General features: G+C 44.6%; 1 protein-coding gene and 1 pseudogene across 6 annotated transcripts in view; one reads left to right on the top strand and one right to left on the bottom strand.

Moving 5' to 3' along the window:
* Positions 1-5396, bottom strand: part of LOC147439317 (cystinosin homolog) — a 51123-nt gene extending 45727 nt beyond the window's left edge. For 4 of the 5 annotated variants that reach the window (XR_015184571.1, XR_015184572.1, XM_086485182.1 and 1 more), the window contains exons 1-4: positions 4948-5194; positions 4641-4773; positions 4234-4323; positions 1346-1470 (exon numbers count right to left, since the gene is read on the bottom strand). Coding sequence is in view for 3 of the 5 variants with exons in the window: in XM_086485182.1 (XP_086341308.1) it covers positions 1346-1470; positions 4234-4323; positions 4641-4773; positions 4948-5078 (479 nt within the window). In the remaining 2 variants the exon portion in view is untranslated. The other variant, XM_086485184.1, reaches the window with a different exon arrangement.
* Positions 5397-11466: 6070 nt separating this feature from the next.
* LOC147439316 (uncharacterized) lies at positions 11467-12553 on the top strand (annotated as a pseudogene). Its single transcript, XR_015184466.1, has 3 exons — positions 11467-11719; positions 11986-12155; positions 12421-12553. The product of XR_015184466.1 is annotated as an uncharacterized LOC147439316 (transcript).
* Positions 12554-15226: the final 2673 nt, after the last annotated feature.

Here is a 15226-nt window from a genome sequence, read left to right as displayed (position 1 = left end):
CCGACCGCCGTCCGGCCATGATATTCTGGCGAAAAAGAATATTCCGACGAAAAAAAAGTCTCGAGGGCGGAGAATATTCTGACGAAAAAAAAGTCTCGAGGGCCTCCGCCCCCGAGGCCTTTAAAGTTGCCCTTGATTCTTGTCCGTGAAAATTTTGGTTTCCGGTGAGTGATTTTCCTTCACGCACGATGGTTTCTCCTCATAATGGGGGCCTTACGAATGTGCGCTTTTACCACAGAAAATTACAAAGGGTAAATCAGGCTCCATATTTAACAAGTCTTTGGGGCCAACATCTCTAGGCACGGAACTCCGTCGGGCCAGTGTCGAATAAATTGTGAGCTGTGGACTGTTTAAAGTGATTTATTGTGGTGTCGCGGTAGATCCTTTTTACGCGGTACTTATGGCTTCAGACAGAGATTAGTCGACTTCCTCTGCATCCGGAGATGCAGGAAGAGATCACAACGAAGATTCACGCAAAGAGTACGGCCTGTCTCGGCCTACTCAGGTGGAGATCGAAGAGATGGAGCGTCAACGTTTGATCGGCGATGCAACAAAGATGATGCTAAATTTTAGCGGAAGACCCAAAATTTGCAAAATTTATAAGCCAAACCTCCTTCAACGAGGTGCATTCACAGTGGCGATAGACCACAGAGCCACCCCTCAAACCGGCTCTCAAGAAACCTCCTACTCCCGAGTTGTACACAGAGCAAGAATTAGAAGAGGTTTAGAGTCTGTTCAAGTGATTTTCCCCATCGCACGTGGTGCCGGCCGGTTACAACGTGCATGTGTGAATAATAACCTGTCTATTCCCTATTGTGGCAGATTGCCCCATTTTCCTGAGTTCAAGAGTCATCAAATAAAATTGTAAGGTCTCTTTAATTTGTTCCAACATCGTGACCCGTCCTCCCCTCTCAACTCCCAAGGATACAACCACCCATCCATTCATCCAAGATATTCATTTGTCCTTTTACTTCCATTTCCTTGGCTACTGCAAGACTAAGAGTTGTTTCCTATCTCAACATCTAAGGATACAAGTCCACCCAATCCATTTATCCATGATTTCAATTTGTCCTTTTCCTTTCATTTCCTTGGCTACCACAAGACTAAGAGTTGTTATATTGGTTTGTCTTATAGGAAGAACTCAATCTCTAATTCACATTACTAAAGCTCTCTCTCTCTCTCTCTCTCTCTCTCTCTCTCTCTCTCTCTCTCTCTCTCTCTCTCAACACAAGACTAAAAATTCAAGGAGTATCGTACATCCTTTGTTAAAAAAAGTTAACAAACAAAGTAGGAGAGGTGCCATTAAGGCAACAAACATGAGATGGTACTAAGAGGAAGTACTAACTTGAATCTTGAAACAAGCCAAATCCATTGGCCTTTAGGCCATGCTATGACCGTACAAAGCCCAGCTGCAAACCAAGCGCCACATGATATTCCAACAGTGATCATCGACACTTTTTGAGAACCCTTCTGCAAATACGATTTTCCTCGTGAGGAACATTCTATAAGAGGAAAAGAAAACATTGAAAACTAGCTAGAAGCAATCAAATCACTCTATAAAAAAGACCTAAACTATGCAAGTGTCACAAGACCACTCTCATCCCACACTCAGCAAGTTGAAGATTCATAGAGAGCTTCTCAAGTAACATATTCCCATGCAAGACACTAACAAAAACCCCAAGAACCAAGAAAACAAATGTATAAAAGCTCTTCAACTTAGCATGTCAATATATACCTCGCAAGTATAGTGAGAGATTATCAGAAGATCTTTAAATTATGGCCAACAATACTAGCCACAATAAAGATTCACCAATAAGAGCTTTTGTAAGATGAAGCGAAATTGAGAGATTAGACACAATCAAGCAATCACACAATAATGATTCTTTTTTGTTAACCTAGCGGTAGTGGCTAAGCTTTGCGCTATTGATGGCTCCTTTGTGTAAAGAATAGGAAAAAACCAACGAAGTGATAGATCTGTAAATGTAGATATGCAGTTCTATGCAGAGAGATGATTTACCATAGAGAATGACAGATTTGATAGAGAGTTAGAGAGGTAATGGGGGGGGGAGAGAGAGAGACACGCGCGCGCACGCACACACACACCCCAATGGGGTCAACCATTTCAAGGGCCCCCCACCTTGTTCCTAGAATTGTGCTTGCAATGGATGGCCTTACTGGACTCTAGGGAGATTCCTGCCACAGCAACTCTTCAAGAGACACCTCTGGCCCTGATTTGATGCATAAATCTATAACGACTCAAAGCGGGCTGCTATAGCCACCATAGTGGCCATCTGGGGCTGATTTGCATGCTCAGTGTGAGAGGATAAAGCTAGCTGCAAAAATGCAGCAGAGAGGGTGATGGTGAAAAACCGTCAGATCTAGAGCACAAGGGAGGAGGGCTATCTTTGCGAAAAACACCAAGGCTGCAGATGGCTGGATGCCTCCCATACTGCATGCCACAGCAACTCTTCAAGAGACACCTCTGGCCCTGATTTGATGCATTAATCTATACCGACTCAAAGTGGGCTGCTATGGCCACCATAGTGGCCATCTGGGGCTGATTTGCACGCCCAGTGTGAGAGGATAAAGCTAGCTGCAAAAATGCAGCAGAGAGGGTGATGGTGAAAACCGTCAGATCTAGAGCACAAGGGAGGAGGGCGATCTTTGCAAAAAACACCAAGGCTGCAGATGGCTGGATGCCTCCCACACTGCATGCAGAGCGTGAGGGGTTAGGGCTGAGTTCATAGGGGTAAAATGACCTCTATAGTGCTGACTTTTGCCCTAAATGTGCAGATGTGCGCACGCACAGTTTTTCAGCAATGTGAGTTCAATATCTCCCAACCTAGTGATCCATTTCACGCCAGACCTAGACCACAGCCCTGTCCTATCCTAAGGCTGAAATTCATGCTGGTGTCGTCAAATCTGGATTGCCCAGTAAAGTGTAACAACACGCATCAAACACATGCACATATGTCATACCATCTACGTAAAGAGGGTTGTGAATAACAAAAATTGAATCTAATGAACTTCTCAAGAAGGCGAGTCTTGCGAACATGCTCACATGTCACAAAATTATCCCTTAGACCCAATAGACAAACCTTGGCCTCTTGGCAAGCTCTACCCGGCAATCTTGATAGATACAAGTCTCCTTTCGCTCTCCCACACGATGCCACAAGGGGAAGGGGAACCGGTTTTTTTGAGAAGGGGGCGGGGGGTGCGGGGGGTGCGGGGGCTCCCCTCTTTAGGGGTACGCCACAGCTGCCCGACCCCCTCATATACCCGACCCAATAATCTGAAAAATGAAGGGTCACAACCAAATATTGAACGCCCTCTATAAATGGCCTTATAACAGCTAGGCGGCACAAGTTACAACACATGGGCACTGCCCAAGACCAGTGATGAGCACGAACTAAAAACCTCACAAGGCCATGCACAGCCACAAAGAAGCCCTCTCCCCCTACACAAAAAGACCCTCCAAATTCTAACACAGAGGACGAGAAGCCAAGACACAACTGCCATACTCAATTCTTTCTGGCAACATTTTGCAATACGTTTAACTGAGAGAGGTTCTCTTGGTGAAGACTTCAATGCCTGCGCTCACAACTCTCAATGTGAGATGTATGAATTCGATGATTTGATCTTAATGTGTGCCTTAGATGCGAAGGGAATGAGCTTGGGGAGATCATCAGCACATTCAGGACACTGGATACTTGCTCACTTAGAATGGTATGCATGGGGGTCCAAGTCAAGCGGTCTAACTTTCTTTACAAAGGGAGGCAAGAGCACAAATGGATTATCTTATGCAAATTCAAGGGCCTAGGAATTCCTCGAATCCTTCAATCTTCCACCATGCCTCATAGGCACAATCACACATATCTCAATATCTCTAATAGCTAGGACAAATAGGACTACGTCAAGCATAAGTGCATATCCAGCCATATAGCATTGGATTTGAGCCTTGATTCATAAGCTCCTCCCTCCCTTCCCTTGGAGGCAAAGAATAAACCTTACATTCAATTTAGAGCCTAGCCTTCAAAAGCCCTCATATGACTCTTCAAACTGTTGTATGTACCATTTCCAAAAAACACTTCAATTTATAAGCTTATTTTGTCTCAAAAGCCACTTTCGTACTTAGTTACCACTGACGCTGCTTTCATTTTTCACACCCAATAATAGCTAGAAATTCAAGATTTACCATAGTTAGCCCGAATGTCAATCAATGTAAGAGCGAACCTCATAAACCAAGGCTTGGTACGCAGTGATGCTCGTAAAAAGAACTCCATGGATAGAGTAAGCCACGTCACTTGGCCCTACAGGAATCAGCTGCACACAAGCAAAGACATGGAAGATGCATTCTCAGTAACTAAGCTAGTAACTACCGGCATTTCCCAATAAAATCACCAAAATTGTTCAATTCAAAATCTTTCTTGGCACAACTTTAATAACATGAAGTCAAAAACATTTCCAGGTGAAACCAAGTATCGCAAGGCTTCCCACCCTCCTTATTGTAAAACAAGACCATTTGGCAATGCTTGGGACTTAGGTCGCCTAAAACTCAAAACTTGAGGTGAAAATTTTTGCACTTGTAGTAAAAAATCTACAAATATTTAGGCACCACTTAAATAAAGCTCCTCACTCACCTCAGAATACCCATATCTTTCATGGTACTGACGTTGTACAGCCGGGATGAAGTACATGCAAATGTTATACGTGAAATACGAGATTTGCTTTGTCAAGTTGAGCAATAGGTAGTCAAAATTCAATCCAACCACACTGTTTCAAAAAAAACAAACAGATTATTGTAGGAGCTTAAAAAAAACAATTGGTATAGCTAGACTGGAAAATGATGTGCAGAGCAGATCTCATTATCATCATGAGCTTCCGTGTATGGCCTACACAGAGCCAGAGTATACTGAAGAAACCTCAGAGACGAGTAAGAGTTTTTGCCTCTTTCTTTTGAAGTTGAGGATGACCTGGGGATGAAAGCTAAAAGACCACGCAGCAAAGGCTAACCAGCCCAGGGCTTCATAGAGCACGTGCAGATATGTGGAGTGCCACTCTACAGGAGCCTCATCCATGAACACGCCACAGGCATGCGTATCACTCTCTCTATGTGTGTGTGTGTGTGTGTTGTGTGTGTGTGTGTGTGTGTGTGTGTGTGTGAGAGAGAGAGAGAGAGAGAGAGAGAGAGTGAGAGAACCTGGTGAAGAAGCAACCAATGTTTCTGATGAGAAGGAAAAGGAGGTCTGTTGAGGTGGGGAGGCAGCAGAGTACTTGGATCATGGATGCTGTTTTCCTCTGTGTCACAATCAGTCGTCCCGACAAGAGTACCGCCTGTCTGCTCTCTCGACGCCATTACTTTCATGAAAGCTCCAGTCCAGCTTTTACCATTTGAAACCATGCATAGCACAGTGTAGAATTTTTGGCCGAGAAGGCATAGGGAAGTGGTAGAGAAAAACGTGCAATTCTTTCACCATCAAATGGTCACCCTCACATCAAATGCAATTCCCTCCCCACAACACCCCGTCGGGATGTTCTCCCCCTCTTTGCGCGCTACCTCACCGCCCTCCTCTTGCACCTAGTACGCTTTGACGCCCTGCTCTGCACCCTCCCCACTATAGCCATGCGTCCTCCCTCATGCTACGCAACAAGGCAACCCCTGCAGAGGTCGCGTGTGCGAGAGATGCAAACAAGCTTTGCAGAGAGAGAGAGAGAGAGAGAGAGAGAGAGACGCGAACGACCTCTCTGATAGCAAGTCGAGAGGAGAGAGAGAGACGTGAACAACCTCTCCGATAGCAACCCTTGCGTCGGGAGAGAGAGAGAGAGAGATCCCAGGCAGACAACCAGTTGAGAGAGAGAGAGAGAGAGAGAGAGAGAGAGATTGCTTTCATGCAGACTGGTTAAAATCTTCAACGTTGTTCAAGGAGATCTACCAAGATTCTCCTCCTCATTTCCTTTCCAAAATGTGTATCACCTACTGGTTCGTTTCTTATTTTATCGGTTAGGTTCTTTGAAGATTCCATTTCATGTATGAATGCAGGCAAGCCAGGCAACGTCTCCAAAACCGTTAGCTTGCGCGTCAAGAGATCGATCTCAAAACTTGCGATAGCAATGACTGGTCGTTGGGCTAAACCAACCCACCACAAAGAGGGCGTGATGAGAGTCTGACGAGCAATTTTCATTATAAAAAAGAAGTTGTCCAACTTGATTTGTGTCCACGCCTACATCGCACGCCAAATTAGCTTCAGGCCGCCCAGGCTGGCTCCGCCCCTCCCTACCTTTGCTCGTTGCTTTCTGTTGCTCCTGTCATCGTGCGGCTTTACTTTCGTAGCATCTTCAAAAGATTTCGTTGCTGCATCTTTTTTCTAAATCGAGGACACATACTATATTCACTAGTAAAACGACACCACCTCCGGCGGCGGCATGGCCGACCCCCTTCGACAGTCTCTCTCTCTCTCTCTCTCTCTCTCTCTCTCTCTCTCTCTCTCTCTCTCTCTCTCTCTCTCTCTCTCTCTCTCTCTCTCTCTCTCTCTGCGCGTGTTATCCGCCTGTGTCATCGGCTTGCAGGGAACACGACTAGATCAAGCTGCTCGTGACACCCCTTCTCCATGCCATTTGCTTGCCTTCAAGATGCAAGCGAATGTGATTGCATCTGGAGAGACACCCTCGCTTCATATCTGTCGAAAATAGCACAAAGCTTCTTGGCCCTGCCCAGTTGGACATATCTCCCAATTAGTGCATTCCAAGAGACGACATCCCAGTTAGGAAGCTCCTCGCGCACTTTTTGTGCTTTATGTGGTGCACCACACTTATTGATACATGTGGACCAAGACGATGCTAAGCATGACTTTTTCTTTGAACAACCCAAGTCTAACAATATCATCGTGAATTCATGTGTAATGCCACATGCCTTCCAAGGTGCAAGTGTACGTGATTGTGCCCTCTCTCTACATCTGCTCGAAAATAGCTCGGAGCTTCGCGACCCTAACCCTTGTCTTTCCTTCCCCCATTGTAGAACCCGAGCTTCAGACGTCTCGTCGTAGACCCCCGCCCTTCACCTTGTCATGTTTTCCTTTAAGATTCAAGAGAATGTGATTGCATCTGCCAAAAATATCACAGAGCCATGACATATCCTGTAATTAGTGCTCTATGAAGTACACTACATCTGGGATACATGTCAACCAAGGCAGTGCTAAGCACGATGTTTTCTTTCAGAAACCTCACTCTAACAATACCATCGTGAATTCTTTTACCCATATTAGCATCGGCCACATACCTTCAAGGTGCAAGTGTCTCTGATTGCGTTTAGAGAGATGTGCTCTCTATGCATCTATTGAAAATAGCTCAGAGCTTCGCGACCTGGACCCTTGCCTTTCCTTCCCCCACTGTAAGAGCCCAAGCTACAGACGTCTCCTCGTAGATCTCCCCCTTCTCCATGCCATGTTTGCCTTCAAGATGCAAGCGAATGTGATTGCATCTGGAGAGACACCCTCACTTCACATCTGTGCCGAAAATAGCACAGAGCTTCTTGGCCCTGCCCCAGTTGGACATATCCCACAATTAGTGCATTCCAAGAGACGACATTCCGGTTAGGAGGCTCCTCACGCACTTTTTGTGCTCTGTGAAGTGCACCACATTTATTGATACATGTCGATCAAGTCGGTGCTAAGCACGACGTTTTCTCTCAACAACCTCGGTCTAAGAGCCCCGTCCCACCACGTGGTAATGGGGGTTCAATGTCCTCCGTGCATTGAAGGAGCTTCTTGGCCCTGCCCCAGTTGGACATATCCCGCAATTAGTGTGCGCATTCCAAGAGACGACATCTCGATTAGGAGGCTCCTCACGCACTTATTGTGCTTTATGAAATGCACCACATTTATTGACACATGTCGACCAAGACGGTGCTACGCACTATGTTTTCTCTCAACAACCTCGGTCTAAGAGCCCCGTCCCACCACGTGGTTACGGGGATTTAATGTCCTCCTTGCACTGAACAGTCTGTGTCCCACAGAGTGGCTTCGCGGTCAAAAGGCTCCTCACGCCGTTTCTGTGCTTTGTGAAATGCACCACATTTATTGATACATGTTGACCAAGGCGGTGCTCAGCACGACGCTCTCTCTCAAGAACCTCGATCGAAGAGCCCCGTCCCACCACATCCACCATGTGGTTACGGGGGTTCAATGTCCTCCTTGCACTGAACAATCGACCTCTATCCCGCAATTAGTGCGTGCATTCCAAGAGACGACATGTCCCACAGAGTGGCTTCTCGGTCAAAAGGCTCCTCACACACTTTTTGTGCTTTATGAAATGCACCACATTTATTGATACATGTTGACCAAGGCGGTGCTCAGCACGACGTTCTCTCAAGAACCTTGATCGAAGAGCCCCGTCCCACCACGTGGTTACGGGGGTTCAATGTCCTCCTTGCACTAAACAATCGACGTCTATCCCGCAATTAGTGCGCGCATTCCAAGAGACGACATCTTGATCATGAGCCTCCTCACACACTTTTTGTGCTTTATGAAATGCACCACATTTATTGATACATGTCCACCAAGGCGGTGCTACGCACTACGTTTTCTCTCAACAACCTCGGTCTAAGAGCCCCGTCCCACCATGTGGTTACGGGGGTTCAATGTCCTCCTTGCACTGAACAGTCGACGTCCCACAAAGTAGTTGCAGCGCTTAGCGAGTTTTGTCTGGCACTTACACTGCATTCCTTGACAATGCCCTACAACCCCTCTAACAGCCGTGGGGGACGCAGCTCTAACAATATCATGGTGAATTCTATGAGCATTGAATAGATTTCTAAGAAGATGTTGGATCAAAGGTGGAGCCAAGTCCCAGAAGCACACACGGTAGCAACAGTGCTTGAAAAATCATTTTTCCAACCATACAAAATTCCTTTCCTTGAATAAAGTTTTTTTTTGGATTTTTACACTATTTTTCTCTCTTTTGGGGCGGAATATCTCCTTTTCCCCTCACCCTCAAACAGGATTTTTGACATTGAAAACGGCACGATATTAAGCTAAGACACATTTTTCCCGAACACAGAATCCCACCTACAAAATTTCTCCTAGGTATGTTTGCCAAGTTATTAGAAAAAGGTTTTTTTTGAGTAGTGCTGTGTTTGGGAAATATGTGTCTCACCATAATATCGTACCGTTTTCAATTTAAAAATGCCGGTTGAGGGCAAGGGAAAAAGGAGAAATTCTGCCCCTTGGAGAAATGATTTTTCTCGAACACTGACTTGGTGGCACACCTCTCTCTCTCTCTCTCTCTCTCTCTCTCTCTCTCTCTCTCTCTCTCTCTCTCTCTCTCTCTAACACAAACGCAGCACGTCGGATTGAAATTGAAAACGACACATTTTTTCCGAACACTGAATCTCATAGGCAGGTTTGCCAAGTTATTAGAAAAAAGTTTTTTTCAAGCACTGGATCTACATGCTGACACAGATACATAATATCGTGTCGTTTTCAATTTAAAAATGCCGGTTGAGGGCAAGGGAAAAAGGAGAAATTCCGCCCCTTGAGAAATGATTTTTCTTGAACATTGACTTGGTGGCACACCTCTCTCTCTCAATCTCTCTCTCTCTCTCTCTCTCTCTCTCTCTCTCTCTCTCTCTCTCTCTCTCTCTCTCGCATGTGCTAACACAAACGCAGCACGTCGGATTGAAATTGAAAACGACACATTTTTTCCGAACATTGAATCTCATAGGCAGTTTTTTTCAAGCACTGGATCTACATGCTGACATAGACACAACACGTCGGATTGAAGCCGGAGCCAGGCAATGCTCGAAAAAAACCTAGGTTTAGTGTAATCCCACCTCTAAATTTTATATTTGAAGGTGAGAAAACCTTCAAATTTTGTCGATTTACCTATGCTCTTTCACATATGTAGGTTTGCCAAGTTTTTGGGAAAATGTTTTTTTCGAGCGCTGACTATTTCACATATGTAGGTTTGCTAAGTTTTTGGGAAAAAAAAATCGAGCACTGACACAGCCGCCGGCGTGCGCTCTCTCTCTCTCTCTCTCTCTCTCTCTCTCTCTCTCTCTCTCTCTCTCTCTCTCTCTCTCTCTCTCTCTCTCTCTCTCTCTCTCTCTCTCTCGCGGAGGGGCCGCCTCCGACTGTGGGTGCAGGGTTGCAGCAGCAGGCGTACTCTCTCCCTCTCTCTCTCTCTCGTGCAAGGCTCCCCGTACACGCAGGGCTGCACATGGGACGTGCCAGACACATCGACCTCGGTCCTCAAGGCTGGCGGCTGTCACTCACTCTCTCTCTCTCTCTCTCTCTCTCTCTCTCTCTCTCTCTGTTTCGCTCAGAGCCTCAGATTACACTACCTGAGCGCGTCGGAATGAGGAGCTTACGACATGTGTCAGGGGGGGGAGCCGGAATCCCCTCCCCCATTATCTATTAGTATAGATTTGAATATTTTCATTATGAAAATGAGCATGTGTATACACGTGCATCTCTCTCTCTCTAATATCTCTCCATTAAAGTGTTCAAGAAATATCATTTTTTCAGACATATAAAACTCCTTTTTTTTAATTTGCTAAGAGGAATTTTTTTAAAAATAGATTTATTTTTCAAGTTTTTATATTATTTTTCTCTATATTGGGGCAAAATTTTTCCTTTTCCCCTTACTCTCAATTGACAATTTTGAAATTGAAAACGGCACAATATTAAGTTGAGACACATTTTTCATGAACACAAGGTCCATTAACATGTCAAATGTGTTCTAATAATCATTTATTAGAGGAAAAAAATGATGCCTTCTTGAGGCCATCGTGAAGTCTTCACCTTGTTTCTAATTCATTCAAGACTCATCTCTTTGGGATTGTTCCTATGACATTAAGCATTTTCTTCTCTTGTTTTTTTTTCTTGTTGGCCTGCTAAAGAAAGGACCTAGTATTGGGTCAGGTTAGGCGTCCTTTAACGCATGCCATCCACGTGGACGTTGTTTGTAAAGTCCTTCGCTACAAGTGCTTGCGACATGAGTTGTGTAGTACTGCCTTCAACACGTCTATGTCGTTGAGAGAGAGAGAGAGAGAGAGAGAGAGAGAGAGAAAGAGAGAGAGAGAGAGAGAGAACATCACGTATGTTGTAGTTGCAGCTGTCTAGTCTTGCGTGTGCAGTTGCAGGGCGTGAGTTGTCGACCTGCATTCAATACAGTGTACGCTCCATCAGGTCTCATCACGAGGGCACAGCCACTGTGGCAAAGAGAGAGAGAGAGAGAGAGAGAGAGAGAGAGAGAGAGAGAGCGAGGACGTCACGCAAGCTTCAAGGCACGAAAGTTGCCTTCAACAATTTCACCTTTCGATGTAAGGGAATCCATCCTGGAGGAAACCGACGAGTCAGAACAATTGCTACCCTCATCGTCGATGTGCCGCAGCCCCCTTCCGCACAATCATGAACCTTGCAATTCTTGCAGTTTTGTATTGAATGACGGTGAGGTGTACTCGACTTGAGAGCTTAACCCATTTGGATCTCCTATTGCATGCAATGACAAAGGTTGCAGACCCCTTACAGAGCTGGAGTGTAAGCAACTAGGATTTCTTGACATGGCGAGTGGGATTGGGTATGATAATTTCAAATGGAGTGGCATTGATGATGGCATGAAGTTCAATTTTTCGAACTCCAGGAACACGTACTTTTAGAGCCTGTTGCAATCGGATCCGGAGAATCCATTGCTTCTACAGAATTATGCGCAGCACCTCTTCAAGGTGGGTTTTCTTTTGTATTTACTTATATCCTCTTTACCCAGCGTTGGTACTCTCAATGCCATGATCTCAGTTGCATTCATTGTTGATGAGAAAAGAGCATGGAACATGCGTTTATGAGTGTTGTCGGTATAGACACAGAGATCTTAATCGACTATAGATGCACTTTGAGTATGAAACACAATTACTCTTGCAAACTTGATGAGCAAGGGTTGAAACACTTGGGATGTACTTTGTATGTTAGAGCTTTAATGGCATATCTTTTGCAGAAAGGTGAGGTGAAGAAGGCTGAAGAGTACTATGAACAGGCAATTTTGGCGGATCCAAGTGACGGTAAGGTTCTTTCAAAGTATGCAAAGCTGCAGTGGGATGTAAATAGAGATCAAGAGCGGGCTGAAGCTTACTATGGTCAAGCTATGCAGGCGGCACCAAACGACTGGTTACTTTCTTAGTCCAACTAAATGCGACATATTTTTACAGTCTCATCTATATGCATAATGTGATCATGAGCAGGGGCCGACTGCAAATTTGCAATGTTGCATGCAAGCAACTCTGCAACGATGCATGTGTGCCATGTATGGTGTTCTTGTGTGTGTGTGTGTGTGTGTGTGTGTGTGTGTGTAGAAAATAAAAGGAAATCTATTCTTTACTGTTTTTGCTTGCAGGCATACATGTGTACAATTATGAGTTTTCTTTATGTGCAGTTATGTCATGGCATCCTATGCTTCCTTTCTCTGGGATGTGGAAGACAATGAGGAGACAACCCATGTGGCTCCTCCGCCACCTACCTATGGCCCGACGCCACTAGCTTCATCACCTTTACTGGCTTCTGCATAATGTGTCGGGCGAGGCGATCTGGAGTTTCTCTTTCCTTTGTGACGGGTTGATGTAGAGTGATGGACGTTTGTTCTCAAATTTTCACAGTGGGGTATTTGTTCCGTGTATAGGTGTTCTCTTGATCGGGTTTCCTTGAATGTGGGACTCTCTTTGGTAGCTCATGAGGGTCAAGTAGAGTAGGACGGAGCCCTCATTATGAACAACCTCTGCTGCTGGGTTTTCAGATCTTTGCTGCAGAGAGTGGCAAGGTCCCATGTGGTCCAAGCGAAGCATTTAAATCCAATTGTGGCCTTGTTTCGATGCGTAAGTTACATAACCGCTTATTAGCAGAGTAACCAATTTTGTGTTTTTCTAATGCTGTCGATACAAATAATCATTTGTAAGAGCAGACTCAGGAAGATTAGTAGTGTAATCAATATTTCATTGTAGCCAAGTGATGACTATACAAATTTAGCTTTATTTTGGATTTGGAGGGCTGTGTGTAAAATAGCTCTCTCTCTCTCTCTCTCTCTCTCTCTCTCTCTCTCTCTCTCTCTCTCTCTCTCTCTCTCTCTCTCTCTCTCTCTCTCTCTCTCTCTCTCTAACATACATCTATGCTCGTGCATTGCACCTTGGCGATGGATGTATAAGTCTGTGAGTCGTCCGATATCCATGATGACCAGACTAAGTTTCTATGTTATGGTCGTGCATCTAGACCAGTTATTGTGGTGTAGATTGATGGGATTGGTTGTGTGCGCAATATGTGTTTAACACTATGGACATTTTGTGCACCTGAATCATATGGCTTCCGTTTAGATAAATTTAGCCTTTTGTGGCGTGTTAAAGTTTTTCTTTCTACAAGCTGGATTGGAATTTGATGCAAGTAATTTGTACTGGGTTAAGCTGCAACGCAAGGGACCTTGTTATGGAAAATTGTGATGCTAGGGGAGTGGAAGATGGAAGAGTTTGTGTTGAAGAAAACAGCAGTAAAGTGATGTATTAAGAGAGAACAAAAAACTACAACCATATCTGCCCAGAGGCAAGGTGGTGAGTACATATACATGTGATATTCCTATTTCCTGACAACACCTTCACAAATCCTTCCATTGGCAGGCCCTCGTGATTCCTCACCTTGTTTAAATAGCAAATCCGTGGAAGTTTGTATTAGAGAAAAAAAACAAGAAAGTTACAAGGAAGCCTATGCAAAGACATTTGCCATGGTAGCAAAGGTACAACCATTTTCTGACTTTACACGCTTTTACAGGGAGCCTTCAACCCTAAAACAACAAAACCGACCATAGGTAGAGAATCTACATCTTTTTGTTCCTTTTTTTAATCAGACTAAAGCTTGTGGACTATTTAAGAGTAGGAGGTCGAGACTAACTGTTGGAGTGGCTTCAGCGATGACTTCACGCATCTGAGTCTTGACGCTCGACTGCTCCTCATGTGAGGAGGACTCGTCCAGTGTCAATTGCTCCTCTGAGGGACAAAAGAGGACGGATAGTTGCTTTGGTGGAATAAGCCCTTTGTCCATTAGCTCTTGATATTTGCTTTCCGACATGTCTTGAGGTGCCAGCTCACAAACAGTGTTCTTCTCCTCCTGAATTTCCGCGAAAATCGGGTGAGTATCCTCGTTTGTTCCAACTCGGCCAGCATCGTGTCACTTACTAGCTCTGTAGTCATGTTTGTACTCCTTAAGGTCTCTTGTAGCTCGCATCCACGTAGATTTCACCACTGGCTTGTTGATAATCCCAACCATCGGGCAGTTTCGAGCATAGTGCCCAATTCGACTGCATTTTGTAGCACGTTGTGGGAAATGACACAAACGACGGTTCTTGACAAAAGGCTTTAAAACTTCCCCTGTTCAAATCTATAAATTTTGGAATGGGCATGTCCATGCTCCAGAGGATGCATACCTTGATGTTCAAACCTGATATCATCCGCTACCACTTGGGCATAAACAAGCAGTCAGGCCAACTTAGTGATAATGGATTGGATGTGATTATGCAGCCAGATCAAGGAGACTTTTGAAGGTGACGCACACTGGACAAGAGCGCATAATCTCTTCATTACGACTGAAATTTGAGGTCCACAACATGACATACACAAAAGATGATGCACCCAAGACTCCTCCTCTTATGACTAGATCTTGTACCTCCTACTCTGAGGCACGCCCAGCAACATAGAACCCCTTGCCTACTGCTATAAAGTGTTGCACTTCATCCCTATTATGGAACAATGCAATTGCCCAATCCCAAAGGCATTGGGTGGTCTATTTGAATATACCACAAGGTCAAGCATATCAAGTAGACCACACAAATCAAATTTGGTGAAATTTGGATCACAAAAGTGAGACTTAAGCAAGATTCTTGAAAACTGAGCATGGGGACACGAAACAGTTGATAACTTGGACAAATTTTGCTCACACTCAGTGAAACTTGTCCAGAGACCTTAACAAGTTGAATACTTGGCAAAGCAAGCCAAAATGTGTAAAAGTTTGACAAAAGTAAATAATCGTGATTATTTACTTCTGATACACAGAGACACTATTTTGGACTTTTGAACTTGTACAGTGTTAGACCAACATAATACAAGGCCACTGGTCAATTTTGGGTTCAATCAGATCCAATAATACATATTCACTCAGTTTCCAGGTTACAGATTAGTCCTTGGGCTTTTTGCAAAAGTAGAAAT

This window comes from Adiantum capillus-veneris, chromosome 16, assembly GCF_014529385.1.
Source record: "Adiantum capillus-veneris isolate H3 chromosome 16, ASM1452938v2, whole genome shotgun sequence".
Lineage (NCBI taxonomy): Eukaryota > Viridiplantae > Streptophyta > Polypodiopsida > Polypodiales > Pteridaceae > Adiantum > Adiantum capillus-veneris.
Note: the sequence above shows the minus strand (reverse complement) of the source record. Positions and strands in the feature narration are given on the sequence as shown.